At 44.3% G+C, this 27,002-nt stretch overlaps 1 protein-coding gene across 3 annotated transcripts in view; it reads left to right on the top strand.

Annotated features, from left to right (window-relative positions):
* Window positions 1–27,002, top strand: part of MSANTD3 (Myb/SANT DNA binding domain containing 3) — a 77,978-nt gene that overhangs the window by 46,238 nt on the left and 4,738 nt on the right. The window contains exons 1-2 of one of the 3 annotated variants that reach the window (XM_055271686.2): window positions 8,395–8,636; window positions 21,713–22,163. In XM_055271686.2, coding sequence (XP_055127661.1) covers window positions 21,746–22,163 — 418 coding nt within the window. In that variant the 5' untranslated portion in view covers window positions 8,395–8,636; window positions 21,713–21,745. Of the gene's footprint in view, window positions 1–8,394; window positions 8,637–8,670; window positions 8,813–21,712; window positions 22,164–27,002 lie in introns of those variants that run through there. The other 2 variants (XM_055271685.2, XM_055271687.2) reach the window with 2 other exon arrangements.

Here is a 27,002-nt window from a genome sequence, read left to right as displayed (position 1 = left end):
TACTAATTAGGTATTTTGTAGAATGTTCCTCAGTTGGGACTTGTTTGGTGTTTTTCTAATCATTGGACTGGAGTTTGGGTTTGGGGGTGGAAATCTGAAAAGGTAAGTAGTACCACTCTGATCATACCATTTCAAGGGTACAGACTGTTAACATGACTTGTCACTAGTGATATTAACCTTATTCATCTGGCTGAAATAGCGTTTGTCAGGTTTCTCCATGGTAAAGTTACTCTTCTTTTTTCTCCCTTTTCTGTACTGTACCCTTTGAAAGGCAGTCACTGCACAATTCATACTTAAGGGGTGGGGATTTATGCTCCACCACCTTAAGAATGGAGTATCTTCACACATTATTTGGAATTCTTCTGCATAGAAGATTTGCCTACTCTTCCCTATTAATTTAATTAATTTGTTTATTCAATCATTTATTTGTACAGTATGGACTCATGGTTATTTATTGCATACTTTGAGTTACATTAAGAATTCAATGCTACTTCAGCCAGGCGCGGTGGCTCATGCTTGTAATCCTAGCACTTTGGGAGGCTGAGGCAGGTGGATCATGAGGTCAGGAGTTCCAGACTAGCCTGGCCAACACAGTGAAACTCCGTCTCCACTAAAAATAAAAAAAATTAGCTGGGCATGGTGGCACGTGCCTGTAATCCCAGCTACTTGGGAGGCTGAGGCAGGAGAATCTCTTGAACCCAGGAGGTGGAGGTTGCAGTGAGCCAAGATCACACCACTGCACTGTAGCCTGGGTGACAGAGCAAGACTGTGTCTCAAAAAAAAAAAAAAAGTAAAAAGAAAAACAAAAATTTCAAAATCCATGTATTATGGGCTTGGAATATGTTCACCAAAACCACCTCAACATCAAATTGTTGTGGCAACAGCAAGTCCAGTGGCCAGTACCTTGCAAGTCTATCCATTTTAAAATCAACAAAGTGGGCCTCAGGAAAAGATGGGGTGTAGACATTTGAAATGCACGAGTCCTGGAATTTTCATGCAGCCTGGATTTCATTCTGACTCTGTCCCCCATGACTTCCTGGCCTGCCACTTTTCTAGGGTGCTTTTCAACTCTGTCTTTTGGGCTTCTCAACACTTCTACCTGTAGCCTCTTATTCAGTGCTCCAAGCTCCTCCCCTCATTTGCTCCCTGGACAGCTGGATTCTGCAGGTTGAGGTATTTCCATTTCTCTCAATACCCATTTATTATAAAAGATATTTGGATATATCTGGCAATCTGAAGAATAGTTTCCATCTTATGGAAGGGGATGTTGAGATAGAATATCAACACTATGTGTGCATTGGTAAGATGATAGAGGGCATCACTGCTATTTCCTGAAGCTTCCTAAAAGCTATCCTTCTGCTTGGCTGTTGTTTGATGTTGTATTTACGAGAAATTTGCAAAGAGGCAGATTGGCAGTCAGAGATTACCTAACAGGATAACCGTACCTTGGTGGAGTCAGCACAGATCAAAGATTATCCAGTTCGCCAGGCGCAGTGGCTCACACCTGTAATCCCAGCACTTTGGGAGGCCGAGGCGGGCGGATCACAAGGTCAGAAGATCGAGACCATCCTGGCTAACACGGTGAAACCCCGGCTCTACTAAAAATACAAAAAATTAGCCGGCCATGGTGGCGGGCGCCTGTAGTCCCAGCTACTCGGGAGGCTAAGGCAGGAGAATGGCGTGAACCCGGGAGGAGGAGCTTGCAGTGAGCCGAGATGGCGCCACTGCACTCCAGCCTGGGCGACAGAGCAAGACTCCGCCTAAAAAACAAAAACAAAAAAGATTATCCAGTTCTCCAATATGTGATGATGATAGTTAATATTTATATAGAAACCATCAAATTGATTTACATATATAAATTCATTTCATCCTCTCAACAATTCTGTGATGTAAGTACTCTGCTTTATAAGATCACTTACTTTTTTTTTTTTTTTTTGAGACAAAATCTTGCTTTGTAGCCCAGCTGGAGTGCAGTGATGTGATCTCGGCTCACTGCAACCTCCGCCTCCTGGTTCAAGCAATTCTCCTACCTCAGCCTCCTGAGTATCTGGGACTACAGACACGCAGTACCACGCCCGGCTAATTTTTGTATTTTTAGTAGAGACAAGGTTTCACCACGTTGGCCACTCTGGTCTTGAACTCCTGACCTCAAGTGATCCGCCCACCTTGGCCTCCCAAAGTGCTGGGATTACAGGCATGAGCCACTGCACCTGGCAGGTCACCTACTATTTTATAGTGACAAAATTTCCAGCAAAGTTTCAAATTCAAAGATCTTGTTTCATTATTCTCATTTGCTATCAACATACTTGAAAAGTTGCGATATTTTAGCACCTGAACTGCATCATCCAGACTGCCTCTACCACCGGAGAGTGGATCCCAAATACATTTTATACTATTTATCCTAATTTTTGGCTCAGAAAATATGGTCATATTAATACAATGATTCCAGTGTAGTTACCTACCCATGCCAACTTCTGGTAAATACCCTCACTTACAGCCCTTGCTTGTGCCAGGTGGCTATTTTTGTACCAGGTGATACTGCCCCTCCATCTCATAACAGCTGATTGGATCGGAAGTGGACTTCTAATCCAAAACTAGTCAATTCATAGATTGCCATCTTGCATCCTGGCTTGAAACGATGGATTGAGCCTATAGATTTTGTCTGGGTAAATATGAACCAAGAGACAAGGAGGAAGTTTCCTTCTTGACCTTGGGCTGTGGCGTCTATGATGACCAAGCACGAAGCACAGCATCAGTAAGCAGAGGGAGAGAGCAGTGTAACGATACAAAAAGACTGAGAGACAGCTGGGCGTGGTGGCTCACACCTGTAATCCCAGCACTTCGGGAGGCCAAGGCAGGTGGATCACCTGAGGTCAGGAGTTTGAGACCAGCCTGATCAACATGGAGAAACCCTGTCTCTACTAAAAATACAAAAATTATCCGGGTATGGTGGCACTTGCCTATAGTTCCAGCTACTTGGGAGGCTGAGGCAGGAGAATGGCTTGAACCCGGGAGGTGGAAGTTGCAGTGAGCCGAGACGGTGCCACTGCACTCCAGCCTGGGCAAAAGAGCCAAACTCCGTCTAAAAAAAAAAATACTGAGAGAAAAAGAAAGTTGGAGAGGCAGAGACATAGAAAGACACACTAACTTCAAATGAGAGAGAGAGGAAAATCGGTTCCCAGTGGCTTTTTTCTCTTTTTCTTTTTGAAAAAGGGCCTTTTTCTGTGGCCCAGGCTGAAGTACTATGGCACAATCACAGCTCACTGCAGTCTCCACCTCCCTGGGCTCAGATGATCCTCCCACCTCAGCCTCCCACCTCAGCCTCCCACCACGCCTGGCTAATTTTTGTATTTTTTGTAGAGATGGCATTTTGTTATGTTGCCCAGTCTGGTCTCAAACTCCTGGGCTCAAGAGATCCACCTGCCTCCACCTCCCAAAATGTGGGGATTACAGGCATGAGCCACTGCACGAGTCCCCCAGTGGCTTTTAAGTTCCTTGAAGTCCTTCTCCATTTGGGTTCCTGTCTTTCAACACCTAAGATTCAATAAACAGCCTTCTCCTGTAGCAAGTTTGGATAAGTCTCTGTTCCTTGCCACCAAAAGAGCCTGATGAAAAGAGCCTCTAATATCCATAAGTAATTAGACTTTGGGGAGACTGGATTTGCCAGTTAAAATCATAACAGACAGATGGATAAGCTAAATACCAATGGATTAATTTTCAAAGAGAGCTGTATTTTCATCGCAGAACTCTAGAGTGTTCAGAGTTGGATGTTCAGGGCATTTTCCCTCATTTAAGAAAATTTAGTCCTGCCAGATGCATTGGCTCACGCCTGTAATCCCAGCACTTTGGGAAGCTGAGGCAGGCAGATCATGAGGTCAGGAGTTTGAGACCAGCCTGGCCAACATGATGAAACCCTGTCTCTACTAAAAATACAAAAAATTAGCTGGGTGTGGTGGCGCGTGCCTATAATCCCAGCTACTCTGGAGGCTGAGGCAGGAGAATCGCTTGAAACCAGGAGGCGGAGGTTGCAGTGAGCTGAGATTGTGCCACTGCACTCCAGTCTGGGTGACAGAGCAAGACTCCATCCCGAGAAAAAAGAGAAAGAAAGAAAGAGAGAGAGACAGAAAGAAAGAATGAAAGAGAGAAAGAAAGAAAAGAAATAAATAAAGAAAGAAAGAAAAAGAAAGAAAGAGAAAGAAAGAAAGAAAGAAAGAAAGAAAGAAAGAAAGAAAGAAAGAAAGAAAGGAAGAGAAAGAAAAGAAGGAAAGAAAGGGGAGGGGAGGGGAGGGAAGGGAAGGGGAGGGGAGGGGAGGGGAGGGAAGGTGAGGGGAGGGGAGGGAAGGGAAGGGAAGGGAAAGGAAAGGAAAGGAAAGGAAAGGAAAGGAAAGGAAAGGAAAGGAAAGGAAAGGAAAGGAAAGGAAAGGAAAGGAAAGGAAATTTTGTTGAAACCAGGCTGGGTGCAGTGGCTGATGCCTACAATTTCAGCACTTTGGAAGCCTGAGTTAGGAGGATTGCTTGAAGCTTAGGAGTTCAAGACCAGCCTGGACAACAAAGAAAACCCCCCTCTCTACAAAAATAAAAATTTAAAAAATGAGTTGGGCATGGTGGTATGCTCCTGTAGTGTCAGCTACTAGGGAGGCTGAGGTGGGAGGATCGCTTGAGCCCAGGAATTTGAGGTTGCAGTGAGCTATGATCACAACTTGCAGTCTGGCCTGGGTGACAGAGCAAGACCCTGTCTCTAAAAGGAATAAAAAAGGAAAAAAAAAAAAAAGATGTCATTGAAATCAACTACTATATCAAGACTGCTTGGTGAGCCTGGATCCCAGCCAAAAAGATACCATATGTAGAGCTATTCTCAGCAACCTGTGGAGTGCAATGCATCACTCATCTCCATCGCGGGAATGGATCTCCTGAAGGGACCCTCCAGCATTTGAAAAAGGGACAAGTCACATGAATGAGTTCTTTATGGTTTTCTTTTCCTAGACTCTGCGTAGACGCTGCCCTTCTGTTAACACTTTCTACAAAGAAACTGTAATAGCTTTATTATTGATCAAATGGCTCACATTTATTTTTTTCTATGTGTTTTCAAGAAACCTATTTAATTTGATGTAAGTGATCCAAAGTAAAAAAAAAAAAAAAAAAGGCCGGGTGCAGTGGCTCACACCTGTAACCCAGCACTTTGGGAGGCCGAGGCGGGTGGATCGCCAGGAGATCGAGACCATCCTGGCTAATACGGTGAAACCCCGTCTCTACTAAAAATACAAAAAATTAGCCAGGCGAGGTGGCAGGCGCCTGTAGTCCCAGCTACTCGGGAGGCTGAGGCAGGAGAATGGCGTGAACCCCGGGGGACGGAGTCTGCAGTGAGTGGAGATCGCGCCACTGCACTCCAGCCTGGGTGAAAGAGCAAGACTCCGTCTCAGAAAAAAAAAAAAAAAGAAGACAGTTGTCCAAGGTAGCATGCAGAACTAAGTCAGGGATCAAGGAGAGAGCTGGGAAGGCAGCCACCACATTGTAGGCCTGAGTAGTTACCCTGCCACATTAGTTTTCAAGATAGTCTGCTCTCTTTTTTTTTTTTTTGAGATGGAGTCTTTCTCTGTCCCCAAGGCTGGAGTGCAGTGCAGTGGCGCGATCTCGGCTCACTGCAACCTCCACCTCCTAGGTTCACGCCGTTATCCTGCCTCAGCCTCCCGAGTAGCTGGGACTACAGGCGCCCGCCAACACGCTCGGCTAATTTTTTGTATTTTTAGTAGAGACGGGGTTTCACCGTGTTAGCCAGGATGGTCTCGATCTCCTGACCTCGTCGTGATCCACCCGCCTCGGCCTCCCAAAGTGCTGGGATTACAGGCTTGAGCCACCGCACCTGGCCTAGTCTGCTCTCTTAATTTGAGGAGAGACACATGACTAAATATGAGTTTCCCATATCTCCTTAGCAGCACATCTACCTGTGGCTCATGTCAATCACCATTATTTATTTATTACAGCATTAATTTTTTTATTTTTAAGATTTTACCTGTTTATTTTGAGACCAGGTTATGAGACTGGCTAATTTTTGTATTTTTGGTAGAGATGGGGTTTTACCACGTTGCCCAGGCTGGTCTTGAACTCCTGGGCTCAATCGATCCACATGCTCCAGCCTCCCAAAGTGCTGGGATTACAATCATCATTATTTAAATCAATAAAATAACACTGATCATTTGTTGAAGTTAAGACTAGAAGCTTTTATCTACCCAGCCAGGTAGGCATCATATTCCCATCTTAGAAATGAGAAAACTGAGATTCAGGAGCTTAACTTAGTTCACGTTTATCTAGTGCTTTTTTCACACTGCATCACTTTATCAATCAAATTTCCAATCTGAATTGACCTTCTAATGTCACACCCCAATAGTTTTCCCTGGATTGTATCTGCATTTGAAAAGGAAATCTTCTTGGACTTATAATATGGCACTAAGTGGAAAACAAGTGTAAATGATGTACAGCCTTGGCTTTCAGTGTGGTATCATAGTTTGTTTGCTAGCACATTGTAGCAACTCCCCTGGCATAATTTTAGTTTCCAGGCTCTCTGGACAATTTCAAGGCCTCCTGGACATCAGACAAATTATTGTTAAAATAATGAATGAGATGCCTGTAATTCCAGCACTTTGGGAGACTGAGGTGGGCGGATCACTTGAGGTCAGGAGTTCGAGACCAGCCTGGCCAACATGGCGAAACCCTGTCTCTACTAAAATTACAAAAATTATCCGGGAGTGGTGGCACATGCCTATAGTCCCAGCTACTTGGGAGGCTGAGGCAGGAGAATTGCTTGAACCCAGGAGGCGGAGGTTGCAGTGAGCCAAGATTGCACTATTGCACTCCAGCAGAGACTATGTCTCAAAACAAAAAAAAAAAAAGAAAGAAAAAAAAGAAAAGAAAAAGAATGATGATCAGTATAGCTCTTAGTTTAGGGTCTTTATTTTTATTGGTGCTTCTGCCCTGGATTGTTTTTTGAGCGAAGAAAGGGTTGCGTGATTCTTTGTACATAGTGAAAACCTAGGTCAGCTTTTATTTTAGGGCTATGGATAGTGGGAGTTGGGAGGGCAAGCAACAGTCTCAAAAATGTTCAAGGAATTAAAACACAAAAACGGAAAATTGCAAGTGTTGGCAAGGTTGTGGAAACTTGGAACCCTCAAACATTGCTGGTGGGAATGTAAAATGATTCATTCAGCTGCTGTGGAAAACTTTTTGGCAGTTCCTGGAAAAGTTAAACATAGAATTACCCTATGACCCAGAAAGTCCACTCCTAGGTATATATCCAAAAGAACTGGGAACAGGTACTCAAATTTGTGTACAGGCATGTTCAGAGCAGCACTATTCACAATAGCCAAAAGGTGGAGATAACCCAAATATCTATCAAGGGATGAATGAATAAACAAATTGTAATATACACATACAATGCGATATTAATCAGCCATAAAAAGGAGTGAAGTACTGATCCACGCCTCAACATGGATGAATCTTAAATACAGGCTAAGTCAAAGAAACGACACAAAAGGCCGCATATTGTATGGTTCCATTTATATGAAATATCCAGAAAAAGGTAAACTCATAGAGATAGAAAATAGCTGAGTCGTTGCCAGGGTCTGGAGGAAGGAGGGACTGGGGAATTACTGGTTAATGGAGTATGGATGTTTCAGAACTAGATAGAAGTGGTGGTTGCTCAACATTATGAATGTAATAAATACCACCGAATCGTTCGCTTTTAAATGGTTTATGTTATGTGAATTTCACCTCAAAAAAAAAAAAAAGTTAAAAAGCCCTCTCTGCCTGTCTCTGGGCTTGGAATCTTCCCAATGGATCCAGGGCAAAAGAAATATCCAGCCACTCTGCGGGAGGGGCAAAGGGTGGCTCGTCCCGACGGTCTGAGCTGTTGTGCATGCATTTACACACGCATTAATTCCAACTGAGTCAGCACAGTGTCCGAGACAGGTCCTGGGCTCCGGTGACCACAGTCGCTGTCCTGGGGGAGGCACATTCCGCAAATTAACAGAAGTTGTGATAAACTCAGCACAGGGGGATTGGCTGTCCCAAGTATCAAGGAGTCCTAAAAGAAAAGGGCTTATTTCAGTCGGGGTACCTGGACTGAACTATCTCGTGTCCATGGCCGCCAAATCCCGTGTGACAAATGTATTCTTTTGTTGTTCATAGAAATAAAACAGTTTTTCAGGCCCCTTCAGGAGCTCCTCTGCAAAGGTGGGGAAAAAAGGCAACTAAATCAGCACGAGGACGTCGGTCAAGAGCGGGGTCGGTGCGGACCGGCAGGTGGGCTGGGGGCACCCCGCGCTCCGCCCCAGTCCCCTGGAGGCCGGCGGCCGCAGCTCGGGGAAGTGCGGACTGGCGCGGAGCCGCGGTCCCGCCCTCCTCTGAGGCGCCGACGGACTAGCAGGCGGCGGGCGGTCCGCGAGGGGGCGGCGGCGTCCGGGCTTTGTGGCCGCTGCGCGCGCGGCGAGGCCTGGCCGGCCGGGGGCGCGCCGCCGCCGCCCGGCGCTCGGGAGCCCGCGGCCCTCCCGGCCGCCCTGCTTGCGAGAGGAGCCCAGGCCGCCCGCGCTCGCGCCTCGCCGGCCCCTCCCCCGGTCGCCGCGGCCGCCGCGCTGCCGCTGCAGGTAGGAGGCTCCCCTTCCGGGCGGGCCGCAGCGGGGCGGGCGCGCTGGTGGGGGGCGCGGGCCGGGCGTGCGGGGGCTGGGGGCCGGCATGGCGGGTTTTCGGGGCGAGCCGCTGCGACCCCGGCCTTGTAGGCCGGGCCCCGGGCGGCCGCCTCTGCGCGCTGCGATGGGACTCGGTGAGTAGGGCCGGCCTGCTGCCTACAAAGCCCCGGGGCGCGGGCCTCCGGGGGACTCAGGGGCGCGTCCATGGCGGGGAGTGGGGTGGGCTGTGGACTCCTGGGCTCGGGGAGCTGCTTGGGGGTAATCCAGGTGACCCGCAGTACCGCGGTCTTCCCATCCCGGCGTCCCCACTGTGTGCTGATCACTGTGCTCGGCGCTTTTCCATACTTGTCTCCTTTAAGACCCCCAGTGCCCCGCCCGACCAGAGTAACGGGAGGGATCCCTCACTTGCAGGATGAAGGCCGAGCATCACATCCTTGCTCGACTGACCTTGGAAAAGCTCCTTTACTCCGAGCCGGGGCTACTGTTTCTGTAAATTAGAGGCAGGGGTCAGGGGGCGTGGTATAATATCTACCCTCAGGTACTGTTGTGAAAGATAATGTATGTAAATTATAACAGCTAAATTTTGAGCACTCTCTATGTACCAGGCCCTAGGTACTAAACAGTTGGTATGAATTATCATTGAATCATCACGCTGGCGCTATGAGGTAGTTACTGTAAATTGCATGAATAATCTTTATTTAGGAGTACGAAACAGTGAAGAATTTAGTCTCCCTATTCCGATTCAGGAGGTTGGGTATTTCTTAGGTGTGATAACATTTAACGTTACAGACGTTCCTGCAGTATCGAGGAGAGTAGTTATAGGATGCAGGGATATATTTGTCATACATTTAAAACTGGAGGTAGGATAATATCAGGGCCAGAGAGTGTTCCTTTCAGCATGTCAGAGATGGTTGTATTCCAAGGAAATTGCTGGATACTAATTTAAAAACATAGTTTCTGAGTTAGGATTGAGGACGGCTGTGGGACTCCGGGGCCAGAGAGAGACATGGGATGGACAAGGGGGAGAAGAAGGATTCTGAAGTCCTGGAAGAAGATGTAGAGGAAGGCACCAGGGTTCACCATCCCTCCCGTGCAGCATTGCTGGGCCAGATTTCATCCCTCCCTTAGAGACCCGGGCTAGGGGACAAAGGCTGCTGGGGCAGGGGGTGGGGAGGGGTGTTATAGGTTGTCTTTTTTTACTCCCAGGCTGCCAAAAATATTCAGATTGATGGAGGGTGGGGTGATTGGGCCTCCTAAAATGCCATTATCCCTTCTCACAAAATTCTTGGTTTCAGGGCATGGGGATGCTTGCCAGCCCTAATGGTTGATGAGATGCTTAAAATATAAAGGTCTCACTGATATAATGGAGGAGTGCATTTTCAACGCCATTCACTGGGTTAGAGAAGTAATGGGCCTGAGGAGATTATTTTGGGTTTAGAATGGGGAGAACTAAAAAGGGTTTGGATCCTGAAGAAGGAGGAGATGCAGGAAGGGCCCAGGCACTGCACCTGTGGGGAAAGGCAGGAGAAGAAGGAGCTGAGGACTTCACCCCACCATCTGCAGAATACCCAACAGGCTGTTCAGTTCTCAGCTACCGAGGGGGCACCCTTTCCTCTCCCAGTTGGTGATGATTTGTTAATGTATTGTGGAAGATCAAGGGCTGGACTCAGGCACTCCTGTCCCGAGTGAGTAGGAAAGACGTCTAGGAGAAGGGTGTTTTGTTTTTAACCAGGTATTGAAGGAGAGAGTAGGTGGGTACGTAGCGATGGTGAAGGTAGGGAACATCATGCATAGTTGGAAGAGCAATTGCTTTGGAGAGATGGACAGGTTGGGGTTTGAATCCTAGCTCTGCCATTTCTTAGCTTTGTACATTTTTTGTGAGGATAAAATAATGTTTTTTCACATACCTGGCGTGCAGTTCAACAAGCACTAGTACCGTTTTCCCTGTCCGTGATAAAATTCATTCAACAAATGTCTGCTGAGCACCAGTCATGTGCTGAGTCATATGTTACATCCTGGGGATACAGCGATGAGTCAGAAATTATGTATTCCCCTGGGAATTTCCCAGTCCAGTGTGGGAGATGGACGCAAAGAGCAAACTGCAAAGAATATGGGAAGTGCTACAGTACAGTCATGTACAACTGGCAGTGAGCTCATAGAAGAGTAACTCATTCTGAGCCAGTGGGAACTCAGGGGCAATCTATATCTAACAAGATGAGTATGAGACTTATGACACAGGTTTTTGTTTTTTGTTTTTGTTTTTTTTTGGGGGTGGGGGGATAGTCTGTCTCTGTTGCCCAGGCTGGAGTGCAGTGACTGCAGTCTCCACCTCTTGGGTTCAAGCGATTCTCTTGTCTCAGCCTCCCGAGTAGCTGAGATTACAGGCGCCCACCACCATGCCCAGCTAATTTTTGTAGTTTTAGTAGAAATAGGGTTTCACCATGTTGGCCAGGCTGGTCTCAAACTCCTGACCTCAGGTGATCTGCCCACCTTGGCCTCCCAAGGTGTTGGGATTATAGGCGTGAGCCACCGCGCCCGGCCATGACACAGGTTTTGAATGCTCCTTTACCACCTAACTTTGATCTCTTTTACCTTTGTCTTATCTTTGCCCTGCTAGTCTCTCTTCTCTCTCTCTCTCTCAAAAAAAAAAAAAAAAAAAAAAAAAAAATCTAGTTGCAGTGTGTGTGATTCATAAGCTGCTTCAAACCCATATTAGAAGGAAGCCATTATAAAGAAAATAAACATAACAGACTGGGTATTAATTGAGGAAGGCTTAACAAAAATTGCATGAGAGTTGGGCTTTGAAGATTGAAAATGGGCCGAGCGCGGTGACTCACGCCTGTAATGCCAGCACTTTGGAAGCGAGACTCTGTCTCAAAAAAAAAAAAAAAAAAAAAGAGAAATTGAAAATGGGCCCTTGGTGGCCTTGGGGTAAAGGATTCCAGCTAAAGGAAACCTCATGTTGAGTTTGGTCTGGTTAGGTTGAAAAATACATAGAGAGGATGAGGGGCTGGTGGGGGTGCTATAATCAGGGCCAGATCCAGAAAGGCCATGAATGCCATGTGAAGAGTTGGGACTTTTATTGTTTAGGCAGTGGAAGAGATGTCTGAGGTTAACAAGGAGGCCTGTGGCTTGATCACTGTGTTTTAGGAAGATCCCTGTAGTTGTATGGAAGAAGGGATGGAAGTTTGGGAGACCATTTTAGAGATTAGGTCTGTCCACAGACAAGGGCAGTGAGAATGGGAGAGGAGGGAACAGATGTTTGGGTAAAATGTACCATAGGTCTTGTTAATTAGTCGCATGTGATTGAAGATTACATTGATGTTTCTGCTTTGGGAAGCCAAGTTGATGTGGCTGACATCATCAGAAATCAGGAGATTTTGGTGTATGGGGAATAATTAGTTTGTTTTTGGCTATGGAGAATTGGAGTTTTCTGAGGTGCCCATGATGGGGCGCAGAGGTGGCTGATAGATAATTGGAAATGTGTTTGATGCCAAGGAGAGAGATTGAGGCTTGGAAGAGAGGTTCTTCTATCACTGCCACTTTATTCTTTTTCTTTTTTTTTTTTTTTTGAGATGGAGTTTTGCTCGTTGCCCAGGCTGGAGTGCAATGGCGCGATCTCAACTCACCGCAACCTCCACCTCCCGGGTTCAAGCAATTCTCCTGCCTCAGCCTCCTGAATAGCTGGGATTACAGGCATGCGCCATGATACCTGGCTAATTTTGTATTTTTAGTAGAGACGGGGTTTTTCCATGTTGGTCGGGCTGGTCTCGAACTCCCGACCTCAGGTGATCCTCCTACCTCGGCCTCCCAAAGTGCTGGGATTACAGGCGTGAGCCACCATGCCTGGCCTTTTTTTTTTTTTTTTTTTTTTTTAAGAGACAGCATTTTACTCTTTCACCTAGGTTGGAGTGCAGTGGTGCAGTCATTGTTCACTGCAACCTCAGATCCCTGGGCTCAGGTGATCCTCCCACCTCAGCCTCCCAAGTAGCTGGGATTACAGATGCTCATGCCTGGCTAATTTTTTAATTTTTATTTTTAGAGATGGAGTATCACTGTGTTGCCCAGGCTAGTCTCAAACTTCTGGCATCAAGCAGTACTCCCCCAGCTGCCTTCCAAAGTGCTGGGATTACAGGTGTGAGCCACTGTGCCTGTGTCCCCACTCCCAACTTTTTTTTAAAACAAACACTTACTGTGAATCTACTGTGTGCCTAAGATACAAATAAAATGTAGTTCCATGCCTCAGAGCTCATCATCAGATAGGGAGAGCCTTCAGGATATGGATAGATCTCAGTGCAGAGTAATTCTGAGTGCTGCAAGAGGTAAATACTTGGTACCCTTGTCCTACAGAAGATTTGAGAGCCGATGGTTGTAGCTGAAGTGGTGGGAGTGGAGGAGAGTGTACTCAGTAGACGAGAAGCAGGCTGTAGTGGGAACACCTACAGAAGGGGACCTTCTGTTTTTCAACACTGCTTTCTATGGAAGATACCTTAATAACGATTCCAAAGACATTTCAGGGAAGTCGTGGGTGGGGATGGTTTAAGATGGAGTGTGGGGAAGGGGAAGGAAGGGGTTAGGACTTTTAAGAACTCTCATCTGGTTTATAAAGGGGACTGTGAGGATGGGAAAGTGGGGAAGCCCTGGCTTTCAACACAAGGCTGGTTCTGCATGCACACAGTCACACTCAGGCGCAGATGATGAAAATAAACACTTCCAAGTTACATGGCTGTCTGGAGTGGGTGGAAAAGTGGTAGAGAGGGAATGCATTAGAGAAAGCAAGTTTAGTGCTAGTTTGACTGGAAAGCTCTCGAAAAGGAAAGAAAGAAGGTGGAGAGGCAGGGAGAGCTTGGGTGAATGGCCATCCTGGGCACACAGGTATGTACATGTGTGGGCAGGTAAGAGTACTGTCCAATTACTCTCACCTCTGGATAAAATGAAATCCTGAAGGCATCATAGTGGTAGTGAGGCTCTTAAAACATTGCCATTTCTACCTCCTTTGAACTGTAATGATATTTGCAAGAAGGAAACGATTGTTTTATGATAAATCCTTTGTAAGAGGAGAAATTTAAAATAATAAAACATCTAGCAATAATTAGTAAAAAAAAAAATGCAAATGGCAAGCAGGTTGGTTGTGGCATCTAATTCCACAAATATTTATTGAGTGCTTGATGTACACCAGGCACTCTTCAAGGAGCTGTAGTGAACAGATCAGATCACCTGCTTTTGCCATTTCACCTGGAACTGCTTAACTTGCACAGTTAAACCTGTGTAAAGGCCTTAAGCAAAATAACAAGGTCATCTAAAATGCTGGGATCACTTCATTCTGCTGTAATGCTCTCTTTCATTGGCCAGTAGCTCCACCAGTCTCATAAATAATCAGAAAATACCAACTATGTGTCTTTGGCAGTGAACTGTGGAAATTAGATTGCAGAAAAACCATTTTAATGGCAGTGCTAACATGGATGACCAGTACTGGCTAGGACTTTAGAGAATACCCCCTTGAGCTTTATAATTTCGAGACGAGGAATTGACAGCAAGTAAAGAAGATGTGCCAAGACAAGTGTCACAAAAATGAATGACAGAGTTGAGAGCAGTGCCCTGGAGTTTTCAAATGGTACAGTCGGGGAGGCTTGAGAGTACCTAGCAAAAAGGGCATCTTGATGGTGAGGGGGTTCTGAAGTGGGAGAGGGGTTGGAAAGCAAATGATGAAGCCTTGATTTCAGACTCTCCCCTGTTACTAGGGCCTCGGGAAGCCCTGTTTTGCTCTGAGCCTCAGTTTCCTCAACTGTAAAGTGAGAGGATTAGATTGAGGTCCTTCTTTAAAATTTATTTACATTTTTTCTTTTTCTAAAGCTCCACTCTCAGAAGCAGCGGTAGGGTTGGGATTTGAGGCCATGGGTCCAAGCCCATGTCCTTAACCTCTATACTATACTACCTTTTTTTTCTTGGAGACAGGGTCTTGCTCTGTCACCCTGGCTGGTGTGCAGTGGCATGATCATATCTCACTGCAACCTCAAACTCCTGGGCTCAAGGGATCCTCCTGTCTTACCCTCCCTAGTAGCTGGGGCTATAGGCACATGCCACCTTGCCCGGCTAGTACTTTTAATTTTAATTTTTATAGCAATGGAGGACTCCCCTTGTTGCCTAGGCTGGTCTTGAACCCCTGGGCTCAAGCAATCCTCCTGCCTTAGCCTCCCAAAGTTCTGGGATTACAGATGGGGATCACCACACCTGGCCAAGGTCCTTTGTAGTTTAAAACAAAGGTTATTTTTGAGGTGTTGAGTCAGGAGACAGGCAAGATACTAGGGTAGCAGACAGCCTTTCTTTAGAGCAGACGGATTGCCCGTTACTTGCCAGGCCTTGCTTGTGGGGAGGGCTGCCACATGTCCTTCAGTTCACCCACCACTTCTGAATATGTTAAGTCTTTCCCTCCCGAGTTGTGGCCCTGCTTTGTTCTCAAGCTAATCTAATTTCAGTCTATTCAAGTAGGAATTAAGGTTCCTGTTCTAGATCCCCGTAATTTTGGAGTATGTCCCTAGGCTCATCTCTGTCACTGTGCTTATCACACTGCCTCGTCACCAGCCTATCCCACAATACATGTGCATTATGTCTTCATGGGACTCTGATGTCCTCACTGGTCTGTGATCTCCTTGATCTTAAGGAATACCATTCTCTCTGATGCCTGCACAGAGTAGGTGTTTGGTTAATCCTCATATATCCTCCCTGCCTCTGCTTTCTGTTGATCCCCTACCCTACTGTGGACACATACACATCCTGCTCATTTCTTCCTTTGAAACAGTCTTTGGCTGGATGTGGTGGCTCACGCCTGTAATCCTAATCCCAACACTGGGAGGCTGAGGCAGGCTGATCACCTGAGGTCAGGAGTTTGAGATCAGCCTGGCCAACATATAGTGAAACCCCATCTTTTCTAAAAGTACAAAAATCAGCTGAGTGTGGTGATGGGTGCCTGTAATCCTAGCTACTTGGGAAGCTGAAGCAGGAGAATTGTTTGAACCCGGGAGGCGGAGGTTGCAGTGAGCCGAGATCGCGCCACTCTACTCCAGCCTGGGCGACAGAGCTAGACTCTGTCTCTCAAAAAAGAAAGAAACAGTCTTTGGTGTGTACTTCCTCTTTTCCAATAACATTGTCCCCACTCAGAGTCCAGGCCTTCTCTTATCAATTATTTATCTGATGACCTCCTTCAACTGTCTCCATTCATATCCTATACATTCTTAAAGATCTAGCTCAAATGTCCTCTTGTTCATGAAGAATGCAAGTGAACCTCTTCCCTCCTCTTCGTGCTCAAGGTGCTTTGTCCTCTCTTCTGGTGTCTGTTTCAGCGTGCCTATCATTTTAGTTGTCAGTTTGTGCATGTCAGCGCTCTTTCTAAGCTGGAGGGTTCAGCCTGTCCTTGTATCTCCCACATACTCTAGAACAGAGCTGAGCCTTTGGCAGGAGTTGATTACATATTTGTTGAATTGTGTGTGTATGAAATGAAGAGCCAATAACTGGTTATATATACACACACACCATATATATATATATACACACACACAGACACACACACATGCACACACACACACTACTATTCTACTTTTGGAAGCAGTTTAATATGGGTGGGAAGAGTAGAAAGAACTAAAATTGATTGAAGCTGTAGTCTGTGTTTCTTTATTCATGTTGCAGGACTTTTGCACAGAGGGAATGAGGCAGGGCCAGGATAGCGGGGGAGTAACTCCATTTCACAGATGAAGCATTAGAGGTTGATTGACTTGCCCAAAGTCACACGGTTGGGTGAGGGGTAAAGTCAGGATTTGAGCCCAGGTTTTCTGCATCCAGTGTCTTGGTTCATTTCACCTCACTTTAAGATCAGCAGTCAATGTCCTGAAGTCTGATTTTCCAGTGCCACAGCTCTTCAGTCATGGTACCTATTCTGAGTATTAACTTCAAAGAACTCCCCTTTCCACAAAGAGCAAGAGATGTGAAATCTTGACAAGTTTCTCTAGACTTTGCTCAAACTTTAGGACTTAGTTTCACCCTTGGTGGACTTAAAAATCACTAGATGGTATATTAGTCTTCTCAGGCTGCCGTAATAAAATACCACAGATTGTGTGGTTGAAACAACAGAAATTGGATTCTCACAATTCTAGAGGCTGAGAAGGCCAAGATCAAGGTGTTGGCAAGTTAGGTTTCATCCTGAGGTCTCTTCTCTTGGCTTGTAGGTGGTGGCCATCTTGCTGTGTGCCATCTTGCTATGTTCTTACATAACCTTCTCTTTGTAAGCCATTGAGGGTAGCAGGGCACGCCAGCTTCCTGGTGTCTCTACTTATCAAGGCACTAACCCCACTGGACCAGGGCCCCATACCTATGTCCTTATTTAACCTTACTTAATTGCTTCCTCAGATGTCCAGTCCCCAAATACAACCACTAGGGAATTAGGGCTTCAACATATGGATCTTGGGAGGACACAGACATTTAGTCCATAAACAGATGAATTTTTGTTTTAAGTTGGATAGTAAACATATGCATTACAGTATTCTGGTGGTTTAGTCAATGTTAGTGTTTTGGAAATTGTGCTAATTGTTTCCTTCTTGTTCTTCTATGGGTGTTGGAATTGTGCCTTTTTATTTAGGCCTATCTATGGGTCTTTGCCTAGCCCAAGGGGAACTTCCATTGCATTTGGATTTTGCTATTTTATGTGACCATTTCTACTTTAACGCAGCTTTTTTTTCATTAAGAGATGGGGTCTCACTATGTTGTCCAGGCTGAAGTGGGGTGACTGTTCACAGGCACAATCATAGCTCACTATAGCCTCTAACTCCTGGGCCCAAGGGATCACCCTGCCTCAGCCTCCCAAGGAGCTGGGACTACAGGCACACCACCATACCCAGCTAATGCAGCCTTTAGTGTACTGTTTTGTCATGTATGATGCTGTGTGCATGGTGGGCTGTTTATGCCTATATCAAAATGTCTGCATTTATAAAATGTTTACTGAGAGCCTACTTTGTGAGGGTCACTGGGCTGCTTGTTGCCCTACAACCATGCATAAGAATGGATCATATACTGTCCAGCAGAACAGCAGACACAAGAGATAATGGCTCCTGAGCAGAACTGGGGACAGGGAAGGCCAATCTATCCCTAATAAAAGTTGATGCGGCAGGGAAGGCTTTTTATGTTGTCATTTATAACCAATTATGGACATTGATGAATAGTTTTAAACAAGAGTATCCTTTCTAGCCTCAAAGTTTCTATTAATAAGCATTAATAAGCTTTGCTGGAGAGACCTCTTTGGGAAGTACTTGTTTTTATGCTCAAGTGGAATGCCAACATTCCCCGGAGGCATGGACCATGTTAAAGCTCCAAAAGATCACAGTTACCTTTCAAACATACAGTCTTTTTGAGATATAGTCTCACTCTGTTGCCCAGGCTGGAGTGCAGTGGCTCGACTTTGGCTTACTGCAACCTCCTCCTCCCAGGTTCAAGTGATTCTCTTGCCTCAGCCTCCTGCGTAGCTGGGATTACAGGTACCTGCTACCACGCCTGGCTAATTTTTTTATTTTTAGTAGAGATGGGGTTTCACCTTATTGGCCAGGCTGGTCTTGAACTCCTGACCTCAGGTGGTCCACCTGCCTCAGCCTCCCAAAGTGCTGGGATTACAGGCGTGAACCACCATGCCCGGTCCAAACATACAGTCTTAGTGGATCAAGGGCAGAAATTATTTCAGAGCTCTGGTTAGGGTGAGGAAGGTACACATGGGAGGATTATGGGCCCTAAGTTTGAAATCTGGAGGAGGTGATGGAGGGAGGGAAATGAGTGGGGGAAGAGCCAACAGATGGAGACACACTCCACCTAAATTGCCCTACCCTGGGCCCTTTCCCGGCTGATGATTAGAGTGTTAATGTCCATACTTTGAGTAGGGGAATAGAGGCTATCACTAGGTCTGAAACAAGAGAACTCAGTGGAGCAGAGAGGAGCATGGGCATTGGAGTAAGTCAGACCACTTACTATTTTGTGACCAGAGTAAGTTACTGAGCCACAGTTTTCTTATCTGGGAAATGGGAATAGTAATTGCTTAAGGGAGATAAACAGCCTATTTCACAAGGCTGTTGAAAATCCATAAGGAACCTTTGGGGTGCATTGCCTTGTATCAGAATCCCTTTATAGCCAGGCAGAATGCAACCACAAAGTCCAAGGAGGCCTGCTGTTCTACGAAATTAAGCAAAGTCAATTGGTAACTTTGGATTTACTTAGCTAGTGATTAAATAAAAGCTTAGTTAATAGGCTATTAATGGTCCCCAGGTGTTGGTAATTCTGAGTATTTGCTTTTAAGAGCAGTCGTATAATTTCTTCTGGTACTTTATATATGTAAATATATATATATACATACATATATATGTATTTTTAACAGAAAACATTGAAGTATAACAAATGCTCTCAGAGGCTATTTTTGGGAGGGTTAAATGATATTGCGCATATTAAACATTTGTTACGCCTACAGTAAGGACTCAATAAAAGTTATCTGCTATTATATTATTGCTATCATTATTATTACTCTGAGACAACTGGCCACATGTAGGGCAAGAACCTTTGTGAAATTTAGACTCCTCACAAGTCCACCACCACCTAGTGGCAGCTAAAGGTACTGCACACATCTTGAGGAAGAATTACATTGCTTGGAATTAATTCCATGTAATTTCAGTCCCACTAAGGATCACAGGACTTTTGTTCAGAGTGTGGCTTACTTACCTCACAGCTGAAATTCATATATCATTAATCAGTGAAGTGACATTTTTTACTTCCACAGTTGGCACAGAATAAAAAAACAAAATAGGGAAATGGACATGCTTATGTGCTGTTAATAGAAGTGTAATTGGTGCAACATTTTATAAGGACAAGTTGGGGATATAACATAAGTCTTAAGTGTTTTTATCTTTTGGTGGAGCAGTCCTAGGAATTTATCTTGGGGAAATAAAGTAGACAAAAGAGATTTATTTAGAAAGTGTGTGTGTGTGTGTGTGTACACATACATATAATGTATATGTAAAATAGCATTACATATAACAAAATAGGGAGTAATCCTTTTTTCATTTGTGAATCACAGTTCTTAATCCTTACAGCAGCAATTCTTAGAAGTGGGGAAAGTTGGCATATTGACATCTGGAGCAGAGACATTGAGGTTGGGGAATTGGATCAGAATCTGCTGTGTAATTTAAGAACAGGCAGTGTACCTATTGATTTCCTAACAAAAACTACAGGAAGTAAAGCTGGACATAGACATCTTGGCAGATAGAGATAATAAAGAAGAGAGATATTGTACAGGATGTGTGTTAATAAATTTCAGTTTGGGGAACATTGATTTATAGGGAATAAAAGTATGGGTGAAGATAAAAAATTAATTTGGGACCTTTGAAGAAGAAGGAGCCTGGATTGGGTATCATTGTATGGATATTAGAGCAACATGATCAAAACAGGAGCATGGGAATTTAGCATTATAGGGACACATCCCCAAAGATAAATGTCCACTCATTTAGCTTTGCTCAGGATCTGAGGGCCAAACCACCTTTGACATGTGTCTGAACCTCCCAGTGTCTGATACCTGATGTGTCCAGTATGAATGTAGAGCAGGGTGCCTGGTATTTGGAGACACGGATTACCCTCATACTTCATTCTATTAATAACAACTTTTAGGATGAGGCAGTGCGTAGTGAGAGACCGTGATCAGGTTCTGTCACCCTCATGTAAAGACCATACTCCTTGGCCTCAATTTGAAGGGTCTCTGATCTGGCCCAGTCCTCTCCAGCCTCAGTCAAACAGATTTCAGCCATTCACAACTACAGAAACCCCTTCCCAGGCATAGTGCGTGAGTAGCCGGGTTGAAATAGTTGATTCAAAATTAGTGTACCGTAAACTTAAAAGTCACAGCCTCCCCTGCCTAATTTTTTATTATGGAATTTTAAAACATAACGAAGGTTGAGAAAATAATGAATCCTTGTGTACATATGACCTTTGATTTCAAATTATTCCATTTTCAGCTAGTGGGACTCTTTTCAAGTTGGTTCCTAATTTTTTTTTTTTTCAATTCTTTTTTTGAGATGGAGTCTTACTCTGTCGCCCAGGCTGGAGTGCAGTGGCGTGATCTTGGCTCACTGCAATCTCCACCTCCCGGGTTCAAGTGGTTCTCCTGCCTCAGCCTCTTGAGTAGCTGGGATTATAGGCGCACGCCACCATGCCCAGCTAATTTTTGTATTTTTAGTAGAGGTGAGGTTTCACCATGCTGGTCAGGCTGGTCTCGAACTCCTGACCTCGTGGTCCGCCTGCCTTGGCCTCCCACATCATATTTTATATTTGATTACATGGTGGCTTCTTTTGTCCTCAGCTGTGACAAAACTTTTGGAAAGCTGTTCAGTTCTAAAACTGGCTAACATGATTTGGGGGAATAATCAGTTCCCTAACATTAAAGAAACATCAATTAAGAAATCAGAGTCTAGGCCGGGCGCGTTGGCTCACGTCTGTAATCCCAGCACTTTGGGAGGCCGAGGCGGGCAGATCACTTGAGGTCAGGAGTTCGAGACCAGCCTGGCCAACATGGTGAAACCCTGTCTCTACCAAAACTACAGAAAAAAAATTAGCCAGGTGACAGGCGCCTGTAATCCCAGCTACTCAGGAGGCTGAGGCAGGAGAATTGCCTGAACCCGGGAGGTGGAGGTTGCAGTGAGCTCAGATCGTGCCACTGCACTCCAGCCTGGGCGACAAGAGTGAGACTCCATGCCAAAAAAAAAAATGTTCAACTTTTCCTTTTTTGCTGTTATATACCAGATAGTCACAGTATAGCCACAACAATCCACTTTGAAGTAAAACCCCATTCCTAGTACATTTCTAAATATTCTCCAGAGTCATGAATATCATAATTCAACATTAATGGAAAAGAAAGTACTGTATTTCAGACAAGGGAATCAAGTCAGGAATTAAGCTTCAGTGATTTATAGGCATTGTTTTTGCTGGAGTTGGTAATCATTGCTTCAAACTTCCTTTTACAGGATAGCTAGCGGCCAGGAGAAATATAGTGGAAAATGCAAAACAACGAAATTATAAAGCCTGCCAAATACTTCTCAGAATTGGAAAAGAGCATCCTGCTGGCTTTAGTAGAAAAGTATAAATATGTGCTGGAATGTAAGAAAAGTGATGCGCGAACTATTGCCCTTAAGCAGCGTACCTGGCAGGCACTGGCCCACGAATACAACTCTCAGCCCAGCGTGTCCTTGCGGGATTTCAAACAGCTGAAGAAGTGCTGGGAGAACATCAAGGCTCGGACCAAAAAAATTATGGCCCATGAAAGGAGAGAGAAAGTGAAACGGAGCGTCAGCCCTCTCCTGAGTACCCACGTCCTAGGGAAGGAGAAGATCGCCAGCATGCTGCCAGAGCAGCTCTACTTCCTGCAGAGCCCCCCGGAGGAGGAGCCCGAATACCACCCTGACGCCTCAGCCCAAGGTATCCGTTCCTGATGCCAGTGTGCACGCTGTCACTGGGTACCTGTTTGACATTTTAATTTTAAAATCCTCCATTTTGAGGGAACTTCTAAAAGTGAAACTTTTGTATCAAACTCGATTTTCCTAATTCAAGATCTCAGGATTATATAGGACATTCAAAGTCTCATAGAGGTGGGCCTGGTGGCTCACGCCTGTAATCCCAGCACTTTGGGAGGCTGAGGTGGGAGGATGGCTTGAGCCCAGGAATTTGAGACCACCCTGGGAAACAAAGTGAGACCCCCGTTTCTACAAAACATAGAAAAAATTAGCTGGGCATGGTAGCATGCACCTGTAGTTCCAGCTACTCAGGAGTCTGAGGCTGGAGGATAACTTGAGCCCAGGACGTGGAGGCTGCAGTGAGCTGTTATTGCGCCACTGCACTCCAGCCTGGGTGACGGAGTGAGACCCTGTCTCAAAAAAAAAAAAAAAGGTAATATACTATATAAAAACAAAAGCACTTGTTTACATCATTGTGCTAGCTCTCTTGGAGACTTATTACTTAAACATTAAGAAAAATAAGGGACTGCATTAATGGAGTTCTTATTAGTGAGGTGCTGCAGTTGCCTATCAGCCTGTCTCAGATATGTTAAACAGAATTGTATGAAGATTTATATTCATCCACTCAATTTCATTTTTTTCAAAAAATATTTTTGGAGGTCCTTATTATTTGCAAAGCATTGCAGTAGGCCACTCAAAAGGCCATATTAAAAGAGTCAACCGGCTGGGTTCTGTGGCTCATGCCTGTAATCCCGGCACTTTGGGAGGCTGAGGCGGGCGGATCACCTGAGGTTGGGAGTTTGAGACCAGCCTGACCAACATGAAGAAACCCCATCTCTACTAAAAATACAAAATTAGCCGGGCGTGGTGGTGCATGCCTGTTATCCCAGCTACTTGGGAGGCTGAGGCAGGAGAATCGCTTGAACTCAGGAGGCAGAGGTTGTGGTGAGCCAGGATAGCACCACTGCACACCATCCTAGGCAACAAGAGCAAAACTCCGTCTAAAAAAAAAAAAAAAAAAAAACTATTTCAAACTTTAAAAAAATTGCAGAGAATAATATGATAAACGCCTGTTTTAGCATTCACCCAGATTAAAAACCAACATTTTTAGCCATTATACTATTGTGATCCACAGTTTTGGTTTGTGGCACCCCAGGGATCTTGAAAAACTCCAAAAAAATTAAGTTTAATTTATTTCCATTAAAAAGAGAAAAATATGTCATACATAATTCTTAGGGAAAAAAACACTGTCATATAATGAAGGATGCAATGATAGTGTGTCATAGCTTTAAAAGGTTGGAATTTAGGGGCTACTGAAATGTCTCTAGGCAAAGGGAGGGTGGAAATGCACATAGATAAATTTCCAGCAATTCCTGCTTCTTTTCAGACAGGATGTGGCCAGTTTATATAAAAATTCATTGCAGTTTGCAGAAGACAGACATTGAAGCAGAGGATGTTTCCTGGTAGGGGACAGAGGGTTGTTCATAAGGTGCTTCAAGGACCCAGCAAGCACTTCCCCAGGAGAATCTGGTTCTCAGCTTGCAGAATGGGAGATTCAATTGTCAGTTCCTCCAGAGTAGACTGAGCTCTGAGGGACTGGCTCCTGTTAATTAAAAGTAACAAGAAGCAGTCTAAAGCCAGGAATGTTATCTGTGTAGAGTGGAAAAGATAATTGCAGAGTAAATCAAATACATGTTTTTGATTAGCACCTTTTTTTCTGTCCTGTAGACAGACGATCCTGGAGAAGCAAATTATGATCAAAAGTTTGCTTACTGATCATTTGACCAAGGTTAAGTCCAGGAAACCAGTTGGGTAACCATAATGGTTTATGTTATGAACCTCATGCCTCGATTTCCAGTGTAGGAACCTTGTGTCTGGGTTTTGATCCCTGAGTTCCCAAGCCAAGGTACCTCCTAGCAGACAGTCTATGGGGGCACTGTCAGCTCTCTCTCTTATCCCTCCTCATTGCTGCTTCTGTAGTGCATGGGCCCCCACTGCTAATTAATGGTGTCCTTGTTTTGGAGATGTTTATAGCTTTAGCCAGTTACTTTCTGTTCGTCTCCATCTTGCTGGCTTCAGAGCCATTCAGCTTCTGTGAGGCTGTGGAGGAGTGTGCTGGGGGAGGGAGGGAATGGATCAGCAGGGCTGCTCTTTACATTGCTGATGTTCCCTGGGAGATATTGCTGAGGACCATGCTGGTGTGAGCTGCCTTCTGTTCATTTTGCAAACCTGTGATCCAGATTATTGTGTATTGAATACATAGGGTTATTCTTAGGGGGCCTGGACAGTCTTGTTTCCTCATTTTCAAATTCTGGGGTGGGATCTAGGAAAGTTCATCCCACAATTTTTTTTCTCTTTCTTTTTGGAAGATGTAATTCATTTACTCATAAATGTAATTTATAAATTTTCAGCAAGAAGGGAATAGAGGTACATTCTCGGTGTTTTCCTTGTAGTGACATTTAATAGTGACTCAAGTATAAAGGGATTTATTTTAAATTGGATGTTTGTACATAGATGACACTGGGGACTTCCCTTTTTGCTGGTGATTATTAAAGCACAGCCAAATGCTCCTTGCTCCTGTGTAAAAATACAAAATTAGCTGGGCGTAGTGGTGCATGCCTGTAATCCCAGCTACTTGGGAGGCTGAGGCAGGAGAATTGCTTGAACTCGGGAGGCAGAGGTTGTGGTGAGCCAAGATAGCACCACTGCCTGCCAGCCTAGGCAACAAGAGCAAAACTCCGTCTAAAAAAAAAAAAAAAAAAAGAACTATTTCAAACTTTAAAAAAAGTGCAGAGAATAATATGATAAACACCTGTTTTAGCATTCACCCAGATTAAAAACCAGCATTTTTAGCTATTTTACTATTGTGATCCAGGTCTCATCTGGAGGATGGTGGAGAACCTTGGTGCTTTGTCATTTGGGAAGTGTGTCCAAAGGTAATCTGTTAATACTAGTAGGTAGGGTATTGGAACTCTTTCTATACAGTAAAACAGCTTTGAGTTCGTTTTACTCATTTTGCATTTCAATTTTCTTTCAAGAAAGAAAAAGGAGCCTGGAATTGTCAATCATCCTTTCTGGGACTTGGTGGGAAAAAGGTGCAAAATCTGCTGTAGAGTTATGGCCCTCATTACATCTTGTGTATTTGACATAAGGAATGTGTGTGTGTGATCTTTCTGTTTCTAACAGTGTACTAATACAGTAGTCAAAAGTCACATGAGGCTAATAAGGACTTGAAATGTGGGTAGACCACATTAGGATGTGCTATAATTGTGCACACCACATTTTGAAGACTTAGTACCAAAAAATGTAAAAAAACTCATTAAATAATTTTTATATTGTTACATGTTGAAATGATAATATTTTAGATATATCAGATTAAAAAATATATTACCAAAATAAAGTTCACCTTTTTTTATTTTTCTAATGTTGCACTGAGGATATTTAAAATTATATAAATAGCTTATATTGTATTTTTGTTGGACAATACTGTACCAGTACCTTACAGGGTACCTGTTACAGAATTAGGTTGGAATTTATGATAAAACTGTTAAACAGGATGGCCTCTAATAGTATTCCACTAGAGGCCTCTCTGCAACTACTTTTTGGTATGAGATAGTTTCAACTGTGTCATCTTGATCACTGTCCCTTGGATATACTTAGCTTTGTCAATGACTTTCTGAAAATGTCCATCTGTGTTTGAACATACCAGTCTTAAAATTTAAGTATAACACTTAGGAATATATTAATATTTGCAAAAAAAACCCAGTATTTCCTCCTTAAATATATTAAAACAGTTTACACCCTGCAGATTTTATGATGTGTGATAATTTGGCTTTGACACTTATCTTCCATTATTTTGAGGGAAACTGTGTACAGAACCAACTAAGGGAGCCAATAAAATTCACTAGGAGTGGCTGCGAGGCTAGGATGACCAAAGGTCAAATACAATTAAGAAAACTAAGCTTTGGAGTAGCACCCAGATGTCTTAAGATAATTTATATTTAATTTCACATTCTATGCTATAAAATGATACTTGATAACTGTGAACATTTCTTAATAAATGCCATTATTATTATTGTTCAATCCTAATCTTTGGGGGTGAGATCTCCAGTACCAGAGGGCTGAGTTACATTTCCAGTCATGGCACACCAGCCTCACTGGTCTGGGAAAAGCCTTTCTTTTGTTGGTTATGTGTTTGTTCCATTTTTATTCCATTCTTGCATTCTCTTCTCCTGCACCTGAATCATCCTAACGCCCTTGCATATCCTTTTACATGTGATTTGTGTGCATCTATTCCAAATTTATGTAGATTTAAATTTGTGCTAGGGATACCATTTTCTCTCTTTTTTCACTTAGAATACTGTTTTTAAGATCAATTCCTGGGCCGGGCACAGTGGTTCGCGCCTGTAATCCCAGCACTTTGGGAGGCCAAGGCGGACAGATCATCTGAGGTCAGGAGTTCAAGACCATCCTGGCCAACATGGCAAAACTCCCATCTTTACTAAAACTACAAAAATTAGCCGGGCCTGGTGGCACACACCTGTAATCCCAGCTACTTGGGAGGCTGAGACAGGAGAATTGCTTGAACCCCAGAGGTGGAGATTGCAGTGAGCCAATATTGCACCACTGCACTCCAGACTGGGTGACAGAGCCAGACTTCATCTAAAAAAAAAAAAAAGATAAATTCACATTGCAATGTGTAAGTCTAGTTTCTTTCTCTTAATGTGTTATATATACTCCATAGCATGCATCCACACATCTTATTTATCCCCGTTCCCAGTCAGCTCTATTTCCTATATCTGGG

The sequence above is a fragment of the Symphalangus syndactylus genome, chromosome 3, assembly GCF_028878055.3.
Source record: "Symphalangus syndactylus isolate Jambi chromosome 3, NHGRI_mSymSyn1-v2.1_pri, whole genome shotgun sequence".
NCBI lineage: Eukaryota > Metazoa > Chordata > Mammalia > Primates > Hylobatidae > Symphalangus > Symphalangus syndactylus.
Note: the sequence above shows the minus strand (reverse complement) of the source record. Positions and strands in the feature narration are given on the sequence as shown.